At 45.9% G+C, this 26,815-nt stretch overlaps 1 protein-coding gene across 2 annotated transcripts in view; it reads right to left on the bottom strand.

The window, feature by feature from the left end:
* The window catches only part of PRKCB (protein kinase C beta), a 321,917-nt gene that overhangs the window by 86,459 nt on the left and 208,643 nt on the right, over positions 1–26,815 (bottom strand). For both annotated transcript variants that reach the window (XM_080831716.1, XM_080831715.1), the window contains exons 6-8: positions 20,221–20,377; positions 18,874–19,008; positions 8,102–8,198 (exon numbers count right to left, since the gene is read on the bottom strand). In XM_080831716.1, the coding sequence (XP_080687842.1) occupies positions 8,102–8,198; positions 18,874–19,008; positions 20,221–20,377 (389 nt within the window). The remainder of the gene's footprint in view (positions 1–8,101; positions 8,199–18,873; positions 19,009–20,220; positions 20,378–26,815) is intronic.

Consider the following 26,815-nt stretch of genomic DNA (forward strand, 5'->3'; position numbering starts at 1 on the left):
GGGGGGGGGGGGACACAGCCTTTGCCAACACCACCATGCAGAAGCTCTCATCAATCTTCATTCCCCTTATTTATTTTTCTCCATATCCCTTATGACCATCCCACAAACCCAGTTTTACTTGTTTCTTAATTTCTCATCTTCGTCCTCACACTAGAACACGACCTCCAAGAGGTCAAGGATTTTTGTCTCTTGTTCCCCTTTCCCTGGTGTCTCGAGCAGCACCCAGCAGAGTAGGCACTGACTGGTCTTCGGTGAATGAACCTTTCTAAACCCTTTCAAGCAAATGGAGATCGGGACAGGACAGAATGTAGCTCAGGGTTCGTAGCACCATTCCTAGCACGTGGTAGGTACTCAACAAATGGCAGCTATTATAACTGTCCTATTATCCAGTTGTCTTTTTTTTTTTTTTAAAGGATTTTATTTATTTATTCCAGAGAGAGAGAAAGGTAGGGGGAGGAACAGAGGAAGAGGGAGAAGCAGACTCCACATTGAGTGCGGAGCCTGACATGGGGCTCGATTTCAGGACCCCAAGGTCATGACCCGAGAAGCAGACTCCACGTTGAGTGCGGAGCCTGACATGGGGCTCGATTTCAGGACCCCGAGGTCATGACCCGGGCTGAAACCAAGAGCCGGACACTCAGCTGACTGAGCCACCCAAGCACCCCTACTCAATTGACTTTTAAAGACCAAGAGGCAACAAACATTTTCAGATATTTTTGGAATATCGGGAAAGCGTCGTGTATTCAGAAGAAACTCATGGAGTTCCGCGGCATGCTAGGTGGTGCTCTAGATGCCGAGGGTCAATCAGGGAGAAAGACGACTGTGGGTGTTCAGAGACTCCGCCCCGAAGCAGGGACTGGGTCCTGTACCCTGGGTCCAAAGGATAAGCAGGAGAGTTTTCCAGGCAAACAACTTGATGCCAGCAGCAGAAATAGAATTAATGGAGCAGAAAGCAAGACACACTCGAAGAAGCAGACACAGTGCAAGGCAGGTGTGGCTTGGGACGCAGCCCAACGACAAGACAGACCAGGTAAACCCTCTTAAGAAGCTGGAGCTGATTCTGAGCGTGAAAGGTTCATCCCTGGGTGGCAAAGTCGGTGAAGCTCCGACTCTTGGTTTCAGCTAGGATCGTGGTCTCAGGTTCGTGACACGGAGCCCCGCGTTGGGCTCTGAGCTCAGAGAGGGGTCAGCTTGAGATTCGGTCACCCCCTCTGCAAATAAATAAATCTTTAAAAAAAAAAAAAAAGGCTTTAAGGAGGCCATGGTATGATCATATTCCATTTTGAAGATCATCCTGGGTCCAGCAAAGAGACCCATTTGAAGGTGACTTTGAGAACCACTAGAAGGAAATGACCGCAGTCGTCAAGGTGCAAGATGGCGGGACCCAACCTTGGGGGTGTTTGCGGTGTGGATGGAACAAAGTGGATGGATTTGGAGGTAGACGCATCAGAGCTGGGTGCAGCCTGGGGGAGGGGATGAGGGAGGAAGGGTAAGCCCTTGGCTTCTGTGTTGAACACACGGGAGACAGGATGGTGGCACTTTCCACTCAGAGGAGGAGCGGAGGAAAGGCAGATGTGGAGGTGTGGGCAAGAGGACGGGAAGAGACTGACTTCGGGCATGCTGAGACTCCCGTCCCCAGTGGCCTACACTGCAAGGCTTATCTCTCCCTCAGGATGTGCCTGTCCATCGTTGTCATCCCATTTGTGCTGCTGACAAAGCATTCACCATTTTTCTTCTTTTTGTGATTTATGTTTTGCAACTTACAATGGAGGGGCACCTGGGTGGCTTAGTCAGTTAAGCGCCTGACTCTTGACTTCAGCTCAGGTCACGATCTCAGGATCATGCGATCAAGGCCCATGCTGGGCTCTGTGCTCAGCGTAGAGTCTCCCTGGGCTTCTCTCTCCCTCTGCCTCTGCCCCTCCCCCACTCAATCTTTATCAAAAGATACATAAATAAATCTTTAAAAATAAATAAAACTAAAAATTACACTAGATACACTGAAATGCACAAAATATCAAGCAGATAGTTCTATGAATTTGGACAAATGTATACATCCATGAACCCAAACCCCAATTTCCATCACCCTCAGAAAGTTCTCCGTGCCCCTTCCCAGCCAATCCTGCCTCCCACAAACACAATCTCTGTTCTGATTTCTATTCCTGTAGGTCAGTTTTGAACTTCATTAAACAGAATCAGAGTGTGTGAGATAATAAGGAATATATATTTGGTCTCTGCTCTTGGTTCCTGACGCAAAGCTCCTAAAACTCTTGTAATTTCCTGATACAAGCACCTTTTATTCTAATGAGGAAACTCTTGTTGGGCGACTGGATGGGGGATGGTCACCTGACAGACCAAACCATGATGAGAAGCTTGTTACTTTCAGCCCCATTTCAAGGCTGGAGATTGAGTTAATAATCGATTGCGTCTCCATGGTGAAGTCTTCATAAAAATCCCTAAACTGTGGTGTTCGAAGAGCTTCCAGAATGATGAATCCTGACCCCATGGAAGACAGAAGCTCCCACACTCCTTTCAGAACTTACCCTATGTGTCTCCTCGTCTGGCTGTATCCTTTAACATATCCTTTATGTACAATAAACCAGTTTATATACGTGTGTCCTTGAGTTCTGTGAGCCATTCTAACAAATGAGAGAATCTGAGAAGGGAGGTGTAGTGGGAACCCCGGATTGGCAGCAAGTCAGACAGAAGTGTGGGTGACCTGGGAACCCACCATGTATGACCCGAGTCTGGAGGCCTTAACCTGTGGGGTCTTCTCTAACTCCAGGTGTTGTCTGTGAATTAAATTGTAGGACGCCCAGTTGGTGTCCATGGAGGACTGGAGAATTTCTGGAAACCCACACATTTGGGGAAGATCTGTGGAAGTCTGACAGGCTTCCCTCTATGGGAGAAGTAGTCTTTTGCATCTGGCTGCTTTTGCTCATGATCGTGTTTGTGAAATTCACCCATGAAACTGCCAAGCCGGTAGTCTACCCCTCTGTCTTGCATAGTTGTTTACATTTATCCGTTGTCCTCTTCATGGGCATTTGTGTCCTTTCCACTGTGGGGCTATGAACAGAGCGGCTGTGGACACACCCGGTCAAGTTGTTTTGCACTGAGATATGCTGAGATTCAAGTGTCTCTGGGAGAACCAAGGATCCATATCCAGAGAGCAGCTGCCTCTGTGGGTTTGAGACTGAGAAATGGGGTCTGGGCTGCAGACAGAGGTCTGGGGGTCACAGGCATAGAGCTGGTGGTTCAAACACGAGCTCATCAGGTAGGTCGTAAAGAAGCCAAGCGCCTAAGACAGAAGTTGTACTGTCTTTTCAGGGCCGTATCTTTCCATCATCCCAAACCCTCGTGTTCCAGCCCTCAAGTCTTGCCCAGGCTGCTAAACACGTTCCCTCCTTTCTCCCCGCCCTACTACCTTGCCCTGCTCCAGGACCACATCTCCCACCTTCCTCGAATCTGACTCAGGACCCACCTGACCCACACACTGCATCCTTCAACCTGTGAGGATCCGAATCCTGAACGTCCCCTGGTCCCCAGCTCCCATCCTAGCCCTCAGGGGGACACCCCAGGTCCCCCAGTACAGCCTGCTGGTGAACCATGAGTAAGGGGCTCCAACTTCCCCATTCTCCATTTGACCTTGCTTCATGGAAATTTTTTCTTTTTGTCCTTCAAGAAGCAGCAAGTGGCCACCAGCTTCACCGCCCCGACCCTCCTACACCCCCCCATCCTGTGAGCAACCTTCTGTCCTCTGAATTCAGGACCAAAAACCCTCTTTCCACTCTCCAGCTCAATTTGCTTCTTTTTTCTCATAGGTATAGGCTATAGGCCTATAATGTCTGGGCCCCCTTCAGAGCTAGAGCGTTTGTGTCCCCCTGTAGGTTATAATGTTTGTGTCCTCCCCTCCAAAATTCACATGTTAAAATGCTACGCCACAAGGGTGATGGCATTAGGAGAAGGGACCTTTGGGAGGGGATTAGGTCATGAGTGTGGAGGCCCCATGGGCGGGATCAGTGCCCTCATAAAAGAGGCCCCAGAGAGGTCCCTCAGCCCCTCCACCAAGTGAGGACACAGTGAGAATACAGCCATCTAGGAACCAGGAAAGGGCTCCCACCAGAACATGACCAGGCTGTGGCTTTGATCTTGGACTTTCCAAGTTTACTGCCGTCCCCACCACGCCCTACTGTCTGACACCAAGTGTTCCCCCTCCTTGTTATCTGTCTGGCTCCTGGAAACATTTGGGCTTGTGACCCCTGCACGGTGAACCTTTGGGAGACAAGAAGCCTGTCCCTGTCCCTCTGGAAGCCCCCTGTTTCCCCGGGGCCTCAGGTCTAGCAGGTGTTCCGTCAAAGAGCAAAGATCCTCAAAGTGAGGCCCAAATTAAATTGATCCTCTATCTTGCGGGGATGGATATGTCTTCAGAAACAGGAATACACTGATGGTTGCCTTTTTATGTCTGCAATGTGGAGCCCTAGAATTCAGAGCTCAAAGGGAAAGCAAATAGACTAGAGTTCTGAGCCAGGAGATCTGAGTCCTTCCAGACTGCACGGGACGACGGCAGAGACGCCTGGGGAGCCAGTCTCCCGGGCCACTTTTCAGACAATTAGTGCCTGCCCTGGCTTCTGCTACAGACTCCTCTGTAATTAAGAGGGGCTTCTACGGGCACCCCAGGGCCCAGCAGCAGAGGCAAGGCCTCAGGAGGCTTGGAGCCCCCATAGATCCCTCCCAATCCCCAACCGGCCCTTCCAAATCCCAGAAGGAATATGTTCCGAGCTTCATTTATTCCAAGGGTGAAGCTGGTAATGACAACAGTGGCCTGACATCGGGATGCTATAACACGCCAGATGCTGTCCTAAATGCATTCTCTTATTCGGTCCTCACATAACCTTAGAAGCTGAGAAGCCTTGTGCTTCCCCCATTTTACAGATGGGGAACCGAAGAGAGAGAAAGTAAGTTGCCTACAGTCACTCAGCAAGGGAGTGGCAGAGCCCGACTCAAATCTAGGCAGCCTGACGCTTGAACCACCAGTATGGGACAGGGCTTCACTGCACCGATGAGGCCCAGGCGTCCCGCCAAGACCCCCTGGCACTCTTGTCTCTCTGCCTGTGACTCCACCTGGGCACTTGCAGCCTGGCTGCTGGAGCAACAGAGTCCAAGAGGGCTGGCCAGGGAGCTCCCCAGAGAGCGGCCACCAGGCAGCGACAGAAGCTGAGCTCGGGAATGATACTGTAGTTTCCTGCCCCACCCCCCCCGTTGGGACACCCACCCCCACCCCACCCCCCGCCGCTTACCACCCCAAGGCACACATTCAACTCCCAGAGTTCTCCGGAGTGCTTAAACCCCAGCTGCCCACGGGGCCAACGTGCTTCATGAAACGCACCCCCTCTTCCCGTCTCCGCAGTGAAGCTTCCTGTGATCACCTCCCCAAGAAACTACTTGCACTTGAATCCTTGTGGTCTGTTGTACAAACTCAATGCAGGGTAATGAGCGGCTAGCTCTAGGATGGCAGAGAGTTGCTTAACCTCGCTGGGACTCTGCTTCCTCATCCATAAGACCAAAAAAAAAAAACAAAAAAAAACCGGGGAGGATGATAGCATCTACCATTCAGGGGTTCTGCGAGAGTTAAATACGCTCATATTTCCAGAGCACTTAAAACAATAAAGGGCCCAGAGGAAGCACTGTATGATTTAAGAAAATTCTAAGACCATCAGAAAACCCGCTGTGAACCATCCAAAGTGGAGTTTTCCCTTTGCTGACCCAGAGACAAGCCTGTGGTCAGAAAACAAGCCCCTGGTCCGCCCCAGACCGAGCCAACTCAGACGTTCTGAAATTCACCACGGGCAGCCACTGCACCAAGCTCCCCCTGCCGTGAAATTCTATTACCCCAATGCTAGCAGCTCGATTTTACCGTCACTCAGAATTTCTCCACATAAGAGGCTTGAAAGTAATTTCTGAGTCATTCCGGGTGCTAATTGGTTATTGCACAGGGATTACATTTCTCACGTTCAAGGTCAACTGAAATTCTCGGTTGGTTGGAAACATTTTTTTTTTTTTTAATCAACAACTACGGTACAGAGCAATTATAATTCAGGCATAAACAAGCGTTTGTGGGCTCTCGCTAGGAATAAACGGCTGCATTTTGTTGCTTGCAGATAAAACAGTCCTTTACTCCATGCCAATAACTGGCCCGGACAAACACTATGTGCACATACGAACTGTTCTCCTTGATGTCCTGAAATGTCACCCCGGCTGCCCTAGCCTGGGAGAAATCATTTTGCAAACTGAGACACCATTTTATACAAGAAAACAGTGGACTTGGGGTGTTTTGGTGTTGTTGTTGTTTTTTAATACCCGGGACGATACATTTTTAATGCAGCAGCAAATGGGCACAGCTTCATCAAAAAGTTGAGGGAATGAAATGGAAGGTGTTCTCTGGAAGGACTAATCAACAGTGTCTAGTTCTTGGCTCTACTGAGTGGGATGTCCTTTTACCGGCTCATCTGGACTTGAGCCAGCTCCACGGGAATAACCTTCCCTTGCCAAGTTCACTGGAGAAATGACTGGTAGCCCGAGGCCAACGTGTTCATCCCACTTGTTTCCAGGAAGGGATATCCCCCTGGGTCGACCCATCACCTCTAACTTGTGTGGAGGGCACAACAAAGGTCAATACTCAAGTGCTATTTCTGTCAAGTTGAGGGGCGGACTAACATGGGTCTTGGGATAAATGCCAAAATCCTTGCCAAGGCCAGCACAGCCCTTCTCCTATGATGACCAGCCACTTCCCCAGTATTACCCTGAACTCACCCTTTGCTCTCTCTCCTCCACCCACACTGGTCTTCTTTAAGTTTCACATAGTTGCTACAGAACTCCCCACCACAGGGCCTTTGTACATGCCATCCTCGCTGAATGGAATTTTCTTTTCCTCTCTCTACTCAGTTCATCTGCACTGTTATTGCCTTAATGACACCTTCCTTGTCCTCCTGTCTCCCCTTGCCCCATAGGTTCTCAGAGTTAACATGGACCTCTCTTTCATAGAACTTTACCGGGTCACAAGTTTTTTATTTGCCTGTGTGATTATTTGCTGAATAAAAACGATAATAATTTCATTTTAGCTGTTTTATACAATTTTTTTTCAGAGTTAGCAGGCCATCACTATTTATCTAGAATTGGTGTTTTCCCATCAGACTCAGTATATTGAGTTTGTACAAACAAAATAATGTGTTTTCCCTTATGAAACTACTTTAAAATCACTCAATACACATATAATGAAAGACCTCAAACTCATTTTCCCCAAAACATTTTCTTTGTAAAACTAGGATGTGTCTGCAACTCTCACACAGCTGAAAACAGGGTCTCTTGCCCCACCCCCCACGACCAGAAAGGGCTTAGCTGAGGTAGAAGCAGAGCCAGAGTGTAGCCCAAGATTCAGGGTCAAGGACTCTTCATTTTTGGAAGATAGACCCATGGGTATTTCATGAAGTCACCAGCACAAACAATTCCATTTGTTAACAGTACAGCACCATCCCGCCAATAGATCCAACTCCAGATCCTATCCCTCAGCAAGTCTAACTCAGCCTCCAAAATAGAGCCCACTTCTATCTATTTCTTTCATTCACCATTATTACCATCCCAGGTCAAGCTATCATCAAAATGACCTGAGAATGGGCGCGCCTGTGTGGCTCAGTTTGGTTAAGCATCCGGCTCTTGATTTTGGTTTGGGTCATGATCTCAAGATCGTGGTATTGGGCCCCACATCAGGCTCTGTGCTCAGTGTGGAGTCTGCTTGTCCCTCTCCCTCTGCTCCCCCTTTCTATCTCTAAAATAAATAAATAAAATCTTTAAAAAAAAAATGACCTGGGAAGTGAAGGAGCACTTTCGAGGAAAAGTCTAAATCTAAGTGAGGACAAGGAGGAAGGAATGCCTTCACAAAGCAGGATACATTTGGTTGGGGTTTTGCAGGATGCATAGGAGTTTTCTTGGAGCCAGAAAAACACTGCAAAGGCACAGAGTCATGAAAGGCCTTCGTAGAAGGCCTTTCATAACCAGAGACACAGCATATAAGGCAGTTCCCACTGGCGTAGAAAGAAACACAGCTCACCTCGAATTTCTGCCTCAGCTCTTCATTGCCCTCACTTCCTTCTGGGGGCACAGGCACGTTGAAGTACTCGCCTTCCTCCTGGCTCAGCAACTTGAACCTGAAGGGAGACAGGGAGACAGGCCAAATTCCATGATCTGACTTGGTATTATTTCGTCGGTTACAATAAGAAAAGGAAGACTATAGACAGATTTACCTTAAAAAAATGTGTTGAGGGGTTTTTCTTCGGGAGGAGGTGTGCACGTACGTGTTCGTAGCCAGGTATGCTATGTGTTTTTGTAACTATTCCATAGTTTTCAGAAAAAAATGAATATTCTGTGTTTATGCAATGTTCTGGCTCTGGCTCTGTTTCTCGTCTTACACACACACACTTTTCTTAGTTCTCTCATTCAGTCACTCAGTGCTGTATGTTTTTACCTACCTTCTGTCTGCTACGTGCTTTCTTAGTCTGAAAGAATGCTACGACGATCTCCCATGGTCAGTGGATTCTTAGCACATTCTCCCAGCATCCCGGCTCTCAGCAGGATGGATGACTACCGCCTTGTCTCCATGATGCTGTTTTCTCTGCAGATGCCTTCCCCAAGTGCCCGGTATGACCCCCTTGAGAAATAGCATCCCTTCGCAAGTACATACACAAGCCCCAGAGTCAAACTCTGCTTGGGTTCAGATCTCCCCTCTGCCCTTGCCTCCGTGGGTCCCTAGACAAGCTAGCTAGGCTCTCTCAATTTTTCTCATCTATAAATCGGAAGAGGAGTTTTTTTTTTTCAAGGGTGCCTGGCTGGCTCAGTCAATCGAGCATGCAATTCTTAATCTCAGGGTCGTGAGTTTGAGCCCCACATTGGGCATAGAGATTACTTAGGGAAAAAAAGGTCTTTTTCAAAGAATTACTGTGGAGCTAAGATATGGTGACTCATGCAAAATGATAAGCACAGTGTCTGGCATTTAGCAAATGATAAATCATCATCATCATTATAGATATTGACATTATCCTAATAAACAAGATGGCTTTCAGTGTGTTTTTGACCACAAAGATGTTTCCATCTACTCAAAGGGGAACAGGAGAGAGGGGAAAGGAAAGGACATTCCAAAGACATCCAAGTCACTAGAGGGGAAAAACATCCCGGAGCTCCTCACTCCCCAAGAAAGACTTCCTAACTCAAATCCACAATTTTCATAATGATTTTTTCCTCCATTCACAAAACTTCCTCAACAGCTCCTAAAAGTAGTAGGAGAGGGGATTCAAAGCAGAGGTGATAACTGGCATTTCTATGCATCCACATTTAATATTCGGTTGTCCTTGGGGCACCTGGGTGGTTCAGTTGGTTAAGCATCTGCCTTCGGCTCAGGTCATGATCCTGGGGTCCTGGGATCGAGCCCAGCATCGGGCTCCCTGCTCAGCGGGGAGTCTGCTTCTCCCTCTGCTCCTCCCTACCTCTCACATGAATAAATAAGTCAATAAATCTTAAAAAAAACTCAACTGTCCTCTGCCCAACTTCCAAAAGAAATACAAAAATAAGAGAACATCTGTATTTTTGTTGGCAATCAAGAAGGGTGCTGTCCACACAGCAGTGTCCAGGAACTCGCACAAATTAAAGTAATAAGTAAGAGAACACGGAGCAGTGGTTGGCAAACATTATTCGCCTTTGTGGATTTTGTTAAATCTGGATATTATGATCCACTTCATGGTTTTCATTATATCGTCTCCTTTTTAAATAGCATATTCCCTTTGAAAAGGAAGCCAACAGGTTACAAGTAGAAAGTAACTGTAAAAAAAATAAATAAACGTATGCAAATCAAGTTACCCAAGTCCAAGTAGATGTCATTGCTTACCAAAGGCTCTGAGACTTATGCCTGCCCCTCCTTATTAAAATGGGAGCTCCGCCAGCGGCGCGAGTGAAAGAACATTAAGGGTATGGCAACACCAACTGAGACTTTCTCTTTATGATAATCTGAAGGTTGGAAGGAGCACTGGCCAAAGAAAAGCTTGGCCAGGGTACAATTCAGTATTACTAATGCCCCAACCATGTGCTATCTAAACCATGTACAGTCTAAGCCGCTTTGGAAACTACTGATCAACAGGGACTAACCAGTGGTGACTAGTCAACGGGACCCCCAACAGAACCCCACTAACAACCCTGGGCCAGACCACCAGATGACAGCCACCCACTCTGATTCATATTCAGGAAGGATGGGACATGTCGTGGTGCCCTCGCTATGTCTGCTGGAGCCAGCATACTGTCTCTATGGCCCTGAATAAGGACTCGTGTCTGTCAGAAAAGAGAAGCAGGGACCCCTTCCAACTTTGAGTTGGACAAAACCAACATGGAGAAAATGCCTCCTTATAGGGCAGTAGGGCTGACTGTTTGATGTGTAGCTGTTTCCAGCTGTGGATCTCTCCAAAACGGCTATAGGGAACAGGATCCCTTTCCGACAAAGAAATTTCCAAAAAATACAAAGACTCCTTTCTCCCTTCATCTGATTTTGAAAAATTACAACTGGGACACTCATCATTCTTGTGCTCATCCATCTTTAAGGATGGGCGGATACAGAAAAATAACAGGATGTGTGAAAAAGTCAGTCAAATAAAGAGAAACAATGAGAAATCAGATAAGTACCTCCCATGAAATAGAACTACTGCCAAAAGAGAGAAAATTCTAAAAAATATCTGGTTCATACTTTCAATGAGATTCAAGAAGCTAATGCATCTTTGAAAAGGGAACAATCTGAGATTAGAAAAGGCTACTCTCAGAAGGAAAATGTAATTACTAAATTTAAAAATCCACTCGAGACCATGAACACTAAGATGGATAATTCAGATAACAATTAGGGAACCCTGAGAAATTCTTCTGGCAGTTGAGCCTGATATTAATTATGTTGATCAGAGTTGAACGGAATGCCTTATGTATACCATTAAGAAAAATGTATATTACCAAAAATAATATACAACATGAAAGGAGGAAATATAGCAATATATGTATCAGGAAAGACATATTATGATCCATCTTATGTAAAAAGTTCTTACTATTCAATAAGAAAATGACAGGCAAAAATCAGGACATAGTCATTTATAAATACAAACAAATGGCAATGTATAAATTAAAATATTCAATGACATTAGTAACAAAATATGTATGATAATGGAATTCTGTAAATATGTATAATTAGTAAAAAATATGTATCATCTTTGCATTATATCTTTGAAATTTACAATATCAGATGTTGACAAACGTGGGTAAAATAAAAAGTACCATGCAGCACTGAGAGTGAGAATGTAAACTGAAAAAAATTGCAGAAGGGCTTGGCAAACACTGTAATAATACACATGTTCTCAAAGCCATCAATTCCAGGATTAGGAATTTCTTAGGAAATAATTAAAGCTATGCACAAAGGTTTGGCTGCAAGTATGTCCACTGTAGAATTATTTTTCTAGGTAAGCACTACACATCTTATAGTAAGAATATGATTCTGGGAACGACTGTATGGCTCAGTTGGTTAAGCCACTGCTTTTGGCTCAGGTCATGATCCTGGAGTCCCCGGATCGAGTCCCACATCAGGCTCCCTGCTCTGCAGGGACTCTGCTTCTCCCACTGACCTCTCTCCTCTCATGCTCTCTCTGTCCCTCAAAAAGGAAAAAAAAAAAAAAAAAGAATATGATTCTGTAAGTTGAGGCAGATCTATAGAACAGGCCACATGAAAATGATGTTGCCCAAGATTACTGAATTATAAGGAAAAGTGTTTATAATGCATTTTTAAATGAAAAATGAGGGCTGTGACACAGTATGTACAGTAAGTTTTCATTTTTTGTTTCAGATACACACACATGAGCATAGAAACATACATGCACACATAAGCAATACATACACACACAAAAAAACCCTCTTAATAATGTCAACAGTGGTTATCCCTGGACAGTGGGATTCTGGATAGTATTTTGCTTTCTTATTTATATTTTTCTAATAATTATCCAGTTAACAATAATCACTAATATTTACTGAGTAATTACTATTCACCCGACACTGGGAGCTTTACTTACAGTAACTACTTTAGTATCATAACAACCCTATGACATGAATACCACTGTTATCTCCAAATGAGGAAAGGAGACAGAGAGGCAAAGCAACTTGCCCAGGGGTACACAGCTAGGAAATGGAGGAGCAGAGACTCTAACCCAGGAAATCTGATTCCAAAGCCTTGGGTTTTTTTCAGCGGAGGGGTGGGATTTGTAATAAGACCAAAATGACATTATTAGTAATAACAAAGCTTAAAGAAACATAAATTTAAGGTAACAAGGATATTAATAGTTGTCTTTTCACAAGAAGAAGAAAAGAATGAAATGGAAAAGGAAAAAAACCCTCAGAATCAGAAACACCATGTTGGAAATGCAGCAATTATGACCATAAGCATTAAAACATTTCCCTACGGAAAAGAAGAAAGAATTTTGAATTTAGGTCTATTTTTTGTTGTTGCTGTTTTTCAATCCAGTAACACGCCACATCTTCTACCAAATAAAAGGACTGAGATTAAACATAAGAAAATGGGCAGGATCCACTAGGCAAGAAGTATTTACCACTCCACAACCAAAGGAGACAGGTTGAAAGGTCAATCAGATGTCCTCAATCCTTTGGCTCCTCCACTTACTCAGGGAAGAAGATGAAGTTCCTAAAAGGCCCCCATGGGATCTGCCGAGCAGCCCTCATCCTGCCAGTCCTTGCTCCCCACTGATACCCCTTTGGAGAACCAGCTCCAGCCACACAGGTCACTTCACTGACCCTCAGACCTAATAGGTGCACTCCTGCCTCAGGGCCTTTGCACTTGCTGCTTTCGCCATCTGGGACAATCTCTCCCTAGACTTCCACAAGTTCACTCCCTCAACTCCCTTCAGCTCTTTCCCATGTGTAACCTTTTCAGTGAGTCCTTTCCTTGGAATTATATTACATAAATTGGAGTATCACCCTCCTCCCACCCCCTGCATTCCCTATCCCTGTTTCTCATTTACTTTTCTCTATAACATTTATCTTTAATTTTTTCAAAGTAGGCTCTATGCCCAGTGTGGAGCCCAAGGAGGGGCTTGAACTCATGACCCTGAGATCAAGACCTGAGCTGAGATCAAGAGTTGGATGCTTAACTGACTGAGCCACCCAACGCCCCTCTCTGTAGCATTTATCAGCTTCAAACATGCTATTTTTTACTACTCATTTTCTTTTTAACTTTGTGTATTTTTCTCCAAATAAAAAGAAACCTCTATGAACCCAAAGATTCAGCATGTAGGTACTTGTTATGTATATTCACTGAGGAAATATCAGCAATAAGCCAAAATCATGGACAAGGAGTATTAACTGCAACAGATACAATTTTGTGTTGATAGAAGTCATTTTTTAAAATAAGTCTTGGAGAGGGGCGCCTGGGTGGCTCAGTGCGTTAAAGCCTCTGCCTTCGGCTTCAGGTCATGGTCTCAGGGTCCTGGGATCGAGCCCCGCATTGGGCTCTCTGCTCAGCGGGGAGCCTGCTTCCCCCTCTCTCTCTGCCTGCCACTCTGCCTACTTGTGATCTCTGTCTGTCAAATAAATAAATCAAATCTTTAAAAAATAAAATAAGTCTTGGAGAGTTATATAATCAAGAATGATGCCACACATAAAGCAAAAAAAAAAAAAAAAAAAGAAAGAAAGAAAGAAAAGAAAATCAGAAATGAAAGAAGATATTCAGAAAAATGTTACTGGGAGAAACTCAGTGAGCACTGTGCATTTTAGTCAGATGAAACAAATTTTAAAAATAGGAAGGCACAAAGATCTGGATAGTAAGATGGAATTAATCAACACGGAAATGCATGACCTACGAGTAATAAATGTAATCTTTTTATGGACGTGTCCACAGAACATTCAGTAACACCAAACTAAGCTAAATTGAGAAAGAAAGTGAAGAAAGAAAAAAGAGAGAAGAGAAGAGGAGAGGAGAGGACATATTTTCTGGCCATAAAGTACTAACACTGCCATTTGACATTAATAATGAAAAACGAAACAAAAAGTAACACCAGTGATTTCCAAAATGCCCAAGTAAAAGCACACTTAAAGGAAATTAAAAACACAAGTGCAGACCTTCAGTAAGCAACAAAAACTAGAACGCGGCATATCACAGCTCGGAGGAAATCTTTATTCCCTCCAATGCTTGTTCTTTATTCTTGAAGAGCAGGGCCCCTTAAGAGAAGGAAAATAAATTAGCAACATGTTCAGCTGAAATTCACATGCAACCTCCCAACAAACCCACAGAGAAGAAGAGCGAAACACAGAATTGATAAGTAAACCCCAGAACTCATTCTTTGCAGAAAAATAAACCACAGCAAAACAGATGAACCCCTGGAAAACAAGGGGAAGGAAAGGAGATAGCAAAAACAAACAAAATTATAAACAAAGGAGTGGATCTGATGACAGACGCGGGGCTGGTAGCAAAGCGGCAGATGAGGGCCTGAGGCTGGTGTGCCACATCTGGGAGCTTGCACAGCTGCCCCTTTCTGCTGTGTGGTCTTCAATTACAACACAACAGAAGAGCTGGGAGAGCTCATCCCCTGCCAGATGGGGCAACTGAGTCTCGGAGATGGCATGGAACTCACTCAAGAGCCCACAAGGACAAGAATCCAAATGTCTAGAATTTGTTCCATTTATATTCGAGACAGTATCGCAGATGTCTTGGCCCTGAATCTTTTGGGGGGGGCGCCTTTTACCTGCAAAACCCAAAGAGGGCTTTTATTTAGCAGAATTTCCCTCCTATAATACAATTTCACAACTCGCCTAAGAGAGAGGTGGGGGATGCTACAATTAGCCCTGACTAATGGAATCATAACGGCTGAGAAGGCTGGAGTACAGAGAGGTAAAGGGATTCGCCTTAAGTCACAAAGCATCCATCCCCTTAGGACAGCCAAGGTCAAAGCCCTCCCATCTACCTTCAAGGCCTCTGCCAAACCCCTGTACCAGGAGGCAGAATGGGAGTGCACGTGCTTCAGCCCTAGCGTTCCAGAGACCTGGACCCAAACTCAAGCACCATCACATATGAGCTGTGTGTCCTTTCACACATTGCTTGAATGCTCTGATCCCAGGAACAACGTTCTGCCCAGAACTGGTGGGAGAATTGAAGGATGATAACGTGCACGCGCAGGGATATTTTTGGACTCAATCCTTTCATTCCCCCTGCCCTCTGCCATTTCCACAGAGCAGACAGGGCAGGCACCAGACCAGGAAGGGGTGGCACCTGTGGGAGACAGCCCTGCCCGTTTGGGCCTGAGGAACCACGAGAAGTGAGCAAGGATAGGGCAAAAGCAGAGGGGCCTGGCCTGTCCTTCCCTGCCCTGGGCAGAGACCTACGTGGAGGGCCACATGGGCCAGGGATGCAGGGATCACTCGGACAGCACTCCTGGCCTGCACGCAGGAGCCTGAGAAACGAGGGCTCACGCGGGTGGCCTGGGGAGTGGGACAAAGAAGACACTATGTGGAAGGACCTCACTAGAGGCAACAGGCCAGGACCTGGGACTCCAGCAGGAGGCCAGAAATGATGTTCCAAACCGGGGGGAGAGGGGGGGATGGAGGACCGGGGGGACCCGTCCAACCTCATAGGCACGGGTTCAGGGACCAGGCAGGATCAGCCGCGCTGCAGCAGTCAAGCCCAGCAGGCATACCACAGGCAAGAGGGTCCCCTTCTTGCCACCAGGAGATCACAAAACTGCCTAAGAAAGTCTGGGTACATTACAGAAAATAAAGAGGCTATTCGTGGGTATAAATGTGTGACTCCAGGACACCTGGAAAGTGATCAGCCCAGAGCCTGGCATCCAGCTAAGAGTCACTAAGTGGTAGCTATTGCTCTAGTAATTATTATTATCATGTTCGCTCTCCCGTCTCACTCAGACCCCCTGGGGGATCATACATTCCTTCTCCTTAACCTCCTTACGCCTGACTTAAAGAGGAAGGAATATGCAATCTGTCACTAGTGCTAATGACAGCACGCAAAGTCAGATCATCCATATGTTAAGAAAAATCACCCCAAATTTTTTTCTATCATGAATGGATGTCGTACTTTGTCAAATGCCTTTTTTTTTTTTTTTGCCTCTATTGAGATGATTGTATGGTTTTAATCCTTTCTCCTGTCGATGTGATATATCCCGCTGACTGAACCACCCTTGCATCCCTGGGATAAATCCCACTTGGTCATGGAGAATGATTTTTTTTTTAATGTGTTATTGGATTTGGTTTGCTAGTATTTGGTGGAGAATTTCTGTGCCTGTGTGAAATGGGAAAACGGTAAAAAGATGGCAGTGTGACCCCTTACTGTCATGCAAGGACATTTTCTAAATAGTTACCTCCTTCCTCGCTATTACTGATTAGTCTATTACTTAGAACTGTTACTTATAATCCACAAGCCAGTAGGGCCCACATGGCCTCCCAGCTCTGCAAAGACAATCGTTAACTTTGGTAAGTTCTGCCAGTCTGGGGCACCTGGCTGGCTTTAGTCGGAGAAGCGTGCAACTCTTGAGCTCTCGGTTGTGAGTTCAGCCTCTACGTTGGGTGTAGAGGTTCTTAAAAATAAAAGCTTTAAAAAAGAAGAAGAAAGGGGCACCTGGGTGACTCAGGCAGTTAAGTGTCTGCCTTCAGCTCAGGTCATGATCCCAGAGTCCTGGGATCGAGCCCCATGTCCGACTCCCTGCTCAGCCAGGAGTTTCTCCTTCTCCCCACTTGTGCTCTGTTGCTATCTTTGTCTCTCTCTTTCTCAAATGAATAAATAAAATCTTAAATAAAATAAAATAATAAAAAACATAATAAGAAGAAAAGCAGTTCTTCTAGTCATAGATGGATCTCCCCCAAGGCTGTGATTTCATCGCCCTGTTCGGCAGTCGGCTGTACCTCTAACTTACAAAGGGACTTCAGCATTCCTGGGTCTCCTGGTCTACCATCTTAGCTTCTCAAACCTTTGGAATCAGCCATTCATGTTCCTGGTCTCCCCATTCGTGAGCTAAGGAAAACTGTAACAGATGCTCCTTACCTATTTTTTTCTGAGAATTCTGTTGTTAACCGTTTGTGGTCTGTGCTTTAACACACCTTATTACTACTGTTAATTTTGTACCCACATGGCTTTCAACCTCCTTCCCATCTGCATCATGTTGTCATTGAGTAGTTATTGGTGTCATTTCTTTTCGCTCCAGAAGTTAAGCGCCATGAGGGCATGTCTGTCTTATACCTGATGGATCTCTAGTGACTAGAAGAGACTAGAGAGACTCAAAATCTATTTGAATAAAAGTCTGTGATAAATACACGTGTGCCTGGGTGGCTCAGTCGGTCGAACGTCCAACTCTTGGTCTCATCTCACTCAGGGTGGTAAGATCGAGCCCCGCATTGGGCTCCACGTTCGGTGGGAAGTCTGCTTGGGATTCTCTCTTTCCCTCTGCCCTCCCTGCCACCTCCTGCTTGCATCCTCTCTCTTTTAAATAAATAAATAAACCTTTAAAAAACAACAACGAAGTCTATAATGAACAGGGACAAGAGACAGGAGGTTGGATGGTGAGCAATGGGGAGGATGTGTGGTCCTCGTGATGCATTCTCTTTCTTGCTAAATGGGTCTGATTTTTTATTTTCTTTCACTTGTAACTGAAAAAGTCCTGAATGAAGTCATAAGGGAGACAATTTCTCTTAAAGAGATAAGAGCAGCCAATAATGCCCGCTTTGCCCAAAGCTATGGTGCCAGGTTGGACTGTGTATTCTGACTCCTTTTACTCAGATGATGGTGAAACCAACCGTTGCCAAGGGAGCTCACCCGGGCTCTTTGCTGGGAATACTGAGCAAGGATTTTTTGCCAGGAGAAGGGAATGGAACAAAAACTGCAGAACAAAGGAGACACTGCAGCTGACCATGACACAATCTCCCAGCACCTCTGTGGCCAGGCTTGGTAAGTGGTCCCAACGAGGGAGTATTTTCCTATGGAGCTGGAATCTGACAGAAGATTGGGTGTATTTTTAGGGTACATTGTAAGAGCCACTTTAGTGCCCATGGGGCCAGTCAAGACATGAAACTGTGTAAAGTTAGACGGATGTAAAGCAATAGGGAATGGTGAGGACTAGGGCAAACAGAAAATCCATGTCCTATCTTAAGAAGGCATTAACTAACTACTCACCTGTTCTCAATTATTGCCTTCTAGGCTCAGTGCATCCAGATATTTCTGGCTTTGCGAGCCAGAAGTCCAGATTTTTTTTTTTAAAAGTAGGCTGCATGCCCAGCATGGAGCCCAATGCAGGGCTTGAACTTGTGACTCTGAGGTCAAGACCTGAGCTGAGATCAAGAGTCGGACACTTGGGGGCACCTGGGTGGCTCAGTCAGTTAAGCATCTGCTTTCGGCTCAGGTCATGATCTCAGGGCCCTGGGATCGAGCCCTGCATCAGGCTCCCTGCTTCTCCCTATGCCTCTGCCCCTCTCCCTCCTCATGCTCTCTCTCTCTCTCTCTCAAATAAATAAATTAAAATCTTTTTTTAAAAAAAGTTGCATGCTTAAGCGACTGAGCCACCCAGGCACCCCCAGAAGTCCAGATTTTTATGGGAAATGTCCAGATTTTGAAAGTACTAGGAACTGATTTTTTTCAGTACAAGGACGGAATAAAACATATCCGTGAAGCGGATCCAATCTACCAGCCATCACTCGGTGACTCTGTTTTAGTATTTCACTTTCAGGACAAAAAGGAAAACATCCTTCTTCCCACATTCGATGGACCAAGCTGTACGGCAGCTTTCAAAGCAAAATCCTGCTTACCAGCCATCAACACCAGCTTTCTGCAGTTCGGAAATCCCAAACGACAAAGATCCCATGAAGTCATTCCTGCTGGTCAGATCCCAGTCCCAAATCTCTACGGACAGTCTTCTGTCTTTGTCGGATTCTTTCAGTTGGCTGCCAAGAACAAGAAGAGAGAAGTCAGAGGAGCTTACCGTGATTTCTCGAGCAGATGAAATGTTTAAGAGGAAAAGGCCTGAAGGTGGAAATTTTTAAAAGATTACGAGCTGTTGCCAGCTGCATATTCCGTTTCCGTCCCAGGCAAGCTCCCCAGGGAGGGAGGTCTGCTCAAGTCCCGCAGCCCGTGGCTCGCCCGGGGGGGAGGACCTGGACCAGCGCCGCTAGAAACAGTTCTAGCCGCTTCCTTACGTCTGAATAGGGTTCGAGATGTTCGGGAAACCCTACTGACAAAGTGGCAACAGGAACTCTGGGTATCGATGACATAATCGCAGGAGTGTTTGCACACACGTGAGTTGGCATGAGACTCAGGACACATGTGGAGGAAGCAGTCTTGCTGGTGCTGGTCGGGGGAAGCTGTTCTGAGGCGTGTCCTCGACTGAGGCTGAGGTGTGCCCCCACTTTCACCCTGAGAGAGGGAACAGGGCGATGGGGCTCCCACAAGGAATCGTGCTTTTGGCCCACAGCCTTTGGTGTCAGACTTCAGAATCTCCCCACAGAATGACCCCACATCTGCTGGGGGACTCTGGGCACATTCTTTAATGTTGTCAAGCCCCATTGGTTAAATAGGGATGAAACGGCCAATGAACTGAGATCGTTGACTAGAGTGCTTTTTACAACCACAATATGCCCCATAAACACTGGCTGACGTCACTAACCCTTGTGGGCCCAGATGCCTCAAAAAGTGACCCCAGGTTCTTGGAGCACTGGCCCGGGAAGATCTACTATGGAAGCTAGCAGAGAACTCTCGACGGGCTGCGGCCCCAGCACATCCATACCCCCGGACTCAGCCCCACAGGGGTTATCACCACACCCTATGGGTTACGTCCCACTGTTCTCTGAGACCAGAACTTCTCCCACAACTTGCCTTCACCTAGCAACACATCACACTACTTTCTATCCCACCCACTCCCCACACCACAGACATTCTCAACTCTATTAAAAAAATAAGTTCCAATTTTTACTTGGCTTGCACTGCAAAAATGCAGATGGAGGGGGAGTAAGGGAAGGGAGGAGGGAGGAAGGGAGGGAGAAAGGGAGGGAGGGAGGGAGGGGAGAAACGAAATGGAAGCTGGGGGGGCCCTCCCCAATGTTGCTGGCCCACAAGGTGAACCCGACCGCCCATGCTGGGCGGCGATAATTCTAACTTACAATCTGAATGTCTCGTTCCACTCAGGGTTGAGGGAGCATTTGATGGTTTTGGTCTTCTGCTTGCTCTCGCTCTTGGGGTCGGGAATCAGTTTCAGTTTCACGTAAGGGTCTGACAAGCCATTGGGGTCCATAGGTACAAGGTTTTTAGCATCTCTTACTGAAAAGAGAAAAAGCAATTTTAGCATTAATAGTCCTGTCATGTTGAAGCATCAACCAGCAAGGGTCGGAGACCCTGTGGACGAGTCCGCGGCATCACACTTGTCTCATAGGAGATGTGACTTAGGGTTATCCACAGCTAAGAAGCATGCAAAGCAAGATGCACCGGTCAGATGTAGTCAACCTCTTAATCGGTATGAGTTCAACACCGATTTCTGACTTCCACACTGCTCTGCCCACTGGGCCCCCAAGATTAGCTACATGCTCTCAAAGCTTGTGTTCCACAAAGCCAACAAGAAAGACTGGCTTCTTTCACCAAGCATAATATTTTCAGGGTTCATCCATGTTGTGGCATGGATCAGCGCTACGTTTATGGCTGAATATTGTCCCCTTGTACGGACACAGCAAACTCCGTTTACCCATTCATCAGGTGGCCGTTGAGGTTATTCCCACACTTTGGCTCACGCAAATAGTGCTGCTGTGAACACCTGTGTACTCCAACGCAGAAGGTCACATGTTGTAGGATTCCACTGATATGAAACACCCAGAACAGGGAAATCCACAGATACACAGACCGGTGGTGGCCAGGAGCTGGTGGGGAGGGGGGAATGGGGAGTGACTATGAAATAGGTAAGGGGGTTCCTTTTCTGGTGATAACATCTCTTGGACCTAGATACAGGTGATGGTTGCATAACCCCATGAATATACTAAGTGCCCGTGAACGGTACATTTTAAGATGATTAATGGCTAATTTTATGTTATGTGAATTTTACCTCAATTCAAAAAGCAAAAGCTGAAAGAGAAAGAGTTGCTCTCATGACCTCCATCCAGACAGAAGGCTGGAAAAATACCACAGCATGACAGGTGGGCTCCACCCTCAATGAGGAACACAGTAAAGGAGGCTGTAAGATTGGCTTAAAGAAGGGGCATCTGGGTGGCTCAGTCGTTAAGCGGCTGCCTTCGGCTCAAGTCATGATCCCAGGGGCCTGGGATTGAGCCCTGCATCAGGCTCTCTGCTTGGTGGAAAGCCTCCTTTTCCCTCTCCCACTCTCCCTGCTTATATTTCCTCTCTTGCTCTCTCACTCTCTAAAAGATAAATATCTTTTAAATTTCCTGAAAAGGGGTGCCTGGGTGGCTCAGTGGGTTAAAGCCTCTGCCTTCAGCTCAGGTCATGATCCCAGGGTCCGGGGATCGAGCCTGCATTGGGCTCTCTGCTCAGCGGGGAGCCTGTTTCCCCCTCTCTCTTTGCCTGCCTCTCTGCCTACTTGTGATCTCTCTCTGCCAAATAAATAAATTTTAAAAATCTAAAAAAAAAAAAATTTCCTGGGGAAAAAAAAAAGACTGGCTTAAAGAAGAAAGGAAGCAGAGGGTCAGTAGTGCAGACACAACACCAGCCTAGGGAAACAAGAAGTTAGGCAGGGGGCACCTGGGTGGCTCAGTGGGTTGAGCCTCTGCCTTCGGCTCAGGTCATGGTCCCAGGGTCCTGGGATCGAGCCCCACATCAGGCTCTCTGCTCAGCAGGGAGCCTGCTTCCTCCTCTCTCTCTGTCTCTCTCTGCCTACTTGTGATCTGTCTGTCAAATAAATAAATAAAATCTTTAAAAAAAAAAAAAAAGAAGTTAGGCAGGAGTCAACTTGAAAGCCAGTTACATAGGCAGCCATGAGAAGGAGATGGGAAAATGGGAGTTGTATGGGTCATAAGTATACGATGCCAACCATCTCACTTATGATAGAAAAATCCAAAGTATTGCATTAGCAGATTGAATCAAGCGATCTGCCAGAAGGCCAATATAGAATGACTCTTACCAGGAATGCAAAGACGGTTCAATCATAGAAAATCTATTATTCAAACAATCATTATATGTATAGGTCAAAGGAGAAAACCATTGGATCATTGCAATTAGCTACAAACAGCAGGAAATTGTCTTCCCAGGATAAAAGCTATCTGAAATAATAGATCCATAGTTGAGGGTAAATGCAATCCCCTTAAAGGCAGGAAGATGATAGACATCCATGACCCCAGCTATAGTTCAACATTTTTTTCTGAGTGTTCCATAAGTGCAATAATACCATAGAAACAGAATACTGGAAAGTAGGGGATAAAGCATTCCCTCACCTCCTATAACCTTTGCTTCATTCTATCACAGTTCATGATAACTGGAGTTTATCATCCCAGAAATTACACCACTTTCTCAATCTCCGCTTCGCGTACCCTACAAGCCAATGCCCCTCCCTATTTTTCCAGTTCATTAACCCTAGTACCCCACTGTGACCAGTCTTACACCAACAGTAAGTCTGTTGAGCCAATCTTTATTGACTATTCCCTCTCGCCTTTATTTCACTCCCAGCCTAGAGTTTATAATGCATTATAATCGCTCCCTTGGAAACCCCCTCAACTCTCTTGTTCCTCTTTCTTTCCATTTTATTTATCTGGGGGGGGAGGGGGGAAACCCAGCCCTAGTTAAATTCATAGATCTTCTCTTTATTTTCCTACACCCAATCAGCTCACCATTGCTGTTGGGGGCGGGGGTAAGTCAGCCTTTTCTGACTTGTCTAAGATCCTAGCACGAGAAAGGGGTTGGGATTGAATACATGAGATGGAAAAAGGGCTGGGTGGACTGCCAGGAGAGTGACAAGGGGCCCCAGGGGGTCAGCTGTCACTTATTCTGCACCCGTGTGTTTCTGCGCTCTAGCATATGGCCTTTCCTTCCATTTATCCACAGCCCATTTATCTTGCTCCATGCCATTCTCGTTCATGTTATACCTCATTCTTGCACCAAAAGCAAGAACTTTTCTTCTTTGACTTTGACTCAGTTAAGTTCAATAAGCAGGTCCCTGTGAGGCATTAGGCATTCTGTTAGGCACTGGGGACATGGGGATAAGATAAGATGTTGCTCCTGTCCCCCAGGAATACAGAAACCCAAATTTATTCAAAGCATGGTTGACGGCTAATGAGTCCATAGCCAGGTCGCATAGTGTAGTGAATACAAGGCTACAAGATGTCAGGTTTTGCATCATGCCTAGCAGTTACTTCCCATTTTGGGACCTCCATTTGTTGACCCGTGAGATGGAGAGAATACATACTTCATTGGGTTGTTGTAAGAGCATAATCGGATGCGAACATACATGTTCAGCTCAGAACCTGGCTCCCACGGAATAGTCAATAAATGCCAGCTCTACTTTTGCTATTTTATTATTATTATTACACATACTCAGTGTCCTCTGTCATTTGTCCCCTTTTATTAAGAAGAGCTAACCACTTCCAAATGGACGTCTGGGTCTTCTTCTTTGAGAACAATGCGTCTGACCTTCCCACTTGAGCGCTTCCAGGCCTTTCCCCAAAACTTAGTGTGTCTAAGAGTCACCCACAGGGCTTGTGAGGTCCATATCCCTGGGACCCACTCCTACAGATGGATTCTCTGATTCAGTGACTCTGGAGGGAGAGCTGCTCACTTGTTTTTCTTTTTTTCTTTTCTTTTTTTTTTTTTTTTTTAAGATTTTATTTATTTGTCAGAGAGAGAGAGGGAGCACAGGCAGAGGCAGAGGGAGAAGCAGGCTCCCCGCCAAGCAAGGAGCCCGATGCGGGACTCGATCCCAGGACGCCGGGATCACGACCTGAGCCGAAGGCAGCTGCTCAACCAACTGAGCCACCCAGGCGTCCCCTCACTTGTTTTTCTAACATGTTCCCAGGGGATGCTGCTGTAGCTGGTCCATACAGCAGACATTAAGCAAAGCGTTTCCGGATGATATAATTTAAGATCCCCATGCATCTTCCCCATAGACCACAATCTCCAACTGTTACTTTCTCCCATTTCTTGAGCCTTCCAGGGAAAATAGCATGTGCCTGTTTCTAGGCTGGGATCTTGTAATGACACATCTATCACAGAGTAAGCTGCATAAAAACATGATCTGAGGCGCGCCGACGTGCCAGGAACTTGTCTGTCTGGGTGATTGGCAACACACGTGCAAGTGGGAACGGCTCACATCTCTTCTTTCTGTCAAGACCCACACCCCCTCCCACCTTACTCCCCGTGCTATGAGCTGACACCACGGCACCATCACCAGAACTTTCTTCTACTGCAAGTTTAAGAGCTCATAGCTCCTTCCGAGGGCTCTTGATGGGACAAGTGTGTGTTAGTTTGAGCCGATCGTTACAATGAATGCTTTGAGAATGACCTCTCCTTGGGCCTCTGCTTCTCCTGAACCCAACATTCGTGGCCAAGGTAGACTCCATTTCTTCCCCAGCCCTTATAGATCTTTTCTTCCCCTTTTGTCATTTTGGGTCTATTACTGAAGAGGATGGGAATGCAGAGAGGAATGGAGTGAAATGGATTCTGAACCCGCTGGTGTTCACATCTCAAGAGCTCTCGCCCCCGAAACCATCACGTCGTGAGCAGGGGACGGCAGCTGCAGGCTGAGACCCAGAGGCCTGTCCCTCCTGAAGCTTTTCAAAGTAGAGTCCCGTTTCCCGGCCACAACGTACTGAGGAAGCAAATCTCTCTAGACCACACTTGGCGAGACTGACTTTGATTTTTCTTGATAAATGTTTCTTTACTATCTTTGTTGAAATCCAGCCAGCCCAGATGGTACAAAATGCTTCACACAAAGCAGAAATAGCAACCTTCCCCCCCCTGGTGGAAGTGTGCTCAATGTACAGAAGAAAAGTGTCCTGATCCAGAGAACACGGCTCGCCTTGGATGTGACGCAGGCGGGGGGTGAGGTCTGGCTGTTTCCATCAAAGGGTCCTCGGAGCAAACGAGGCCTTCTGCATGCAGCTGAAAGTTACCTAAGACAGTACTGGGCCCGTAAAAAGGCAGCACCACTGTGAACTATTCTCCTAAGAATTTGTCTTCAAGAACTCTTCTACTCTTTCCCCTGACCCACTCACCGCCCCCCAGCAACCACCCAAAACGCTACTATTTATTAGAAAAATCTGAATAGTTGTGCTTCTTAAAAGCCTTTATCTCACACGTTGTGGGAGATAACCAACTCCTTTAAAAAGCACTTCTTCCAGCATGAGTCCTCACTTGTCCTCCCTCCGTGTCCACACAACAGCTCTTCAGAGCGATGCCCCCTAACAATCAGTTATGCCTGAGAATGTCTGCAATGGCAAAGCGTAGGAAATACTGCGTGCCCCTCCACAGCGGAAGGGGACTGATCCGTGCATCGTCACACTGAGAAACACCATCCCATGTTAATCACAGGGACCTTCTATATGCACGAACATGGTGAACAAAATGGCCAGGTGAAGGCAGATGGTGACAATACAAAATTTCTTTTCTTTTCTTTTCTTTTTTTTTTTTTTTTTAAGAAAAATGTGCCCACCAGTGGTTCAACTGTGGCAACGCAGATTCCCCACTATGAATAAATCACAGCATTGGATCAATGTACATTTCCTGATTCGTTCGGATCACGGCACCAAGCCCTTGTGATAGGATGTTCTCGTTCCTACGAAACACACACTCAAGTGTTTAGGGAAAAGGGGAACCATATACTCCAACTTACTGTCAGATGGCTCAGAGAAAAAAATATATACATTTATAAAAATATTTCATAAAGAGAATGATAAAAAAAATGGGGCAAAATATGACCATTTGGTAAATCAGGTAAAGAGGATGAGGTTGTTCCTTGTACTAGTCATGCAACTTTTCTGTAATTTTGAGATTATGTCAAAATAAAAAGATTTGAAAATCTTCAAGACAAAAGTAAATAAACTTTCGGATGACTACTAGGTGCTGTTTGAAGTGTTGGATCACAATATTGTACACCAGACTCTAACATGAGGCTTTATGTGAACTAACTAGAATTAAAATAAAAACTTAAACAATAAAACAACAACAACACATTTCCTACAATGTCACATGTGGTTTTTAAATATATAGAAAAGAACCTGGAAGGACAGACTCCAAAGTGACTTACTGTAATGATTATATCTGAGGAAGAGTTAAAGAAACTTGGTTTGGGGGTTGTGGGCAATATAGATTTTAGCCTTATCTGTCACATTGTGAATTTATTACAGGGAGAAAGCATTTTTACATTAATGGCATTGCTTAAACTAAATTTTTAAAAAACGACTCAGTTGTGCATCTCTGACCTCTAAGAGCCCATTGCTCTTAGGGACCCTCATCCTGTTCTCCAAAGACCATAGAACAATTGGGTCTACAGAATGAGGCCCCAAAACTCATGATCTGGATCACAGAACCTTTAGTGAACAACACAGAGACAGTGGGTTACCCCACTGAGATTAGGTGGGCACCCTCAGCACCTACCCTGAGATCACAGCAGGGATGCTGTGAGCAGAGACTCAACATGTTAAAAAGAGAGAGAGAGAGAGAACAAGCCATCAACCTATTTTTGCTATCCTGCCCTACTCCTCTCCTATTCCGATGCCCACCCCCCTCAGTGGCTGACAGCTTACCTGGGTCTCTGGTTAACCCCTA

The sequence above is a fragment of the Martes martes genome (assembly GCF_963455335.1).
Source record: "Martes martes genome assembly, contig: SUPER_18_unloc_1, whole genome shotgun sequence".
NCBI lineage: Eukaryota > Metazoa > Chordata > Mammalia > Carnivora > Mustelidae > Martes > Martes martes.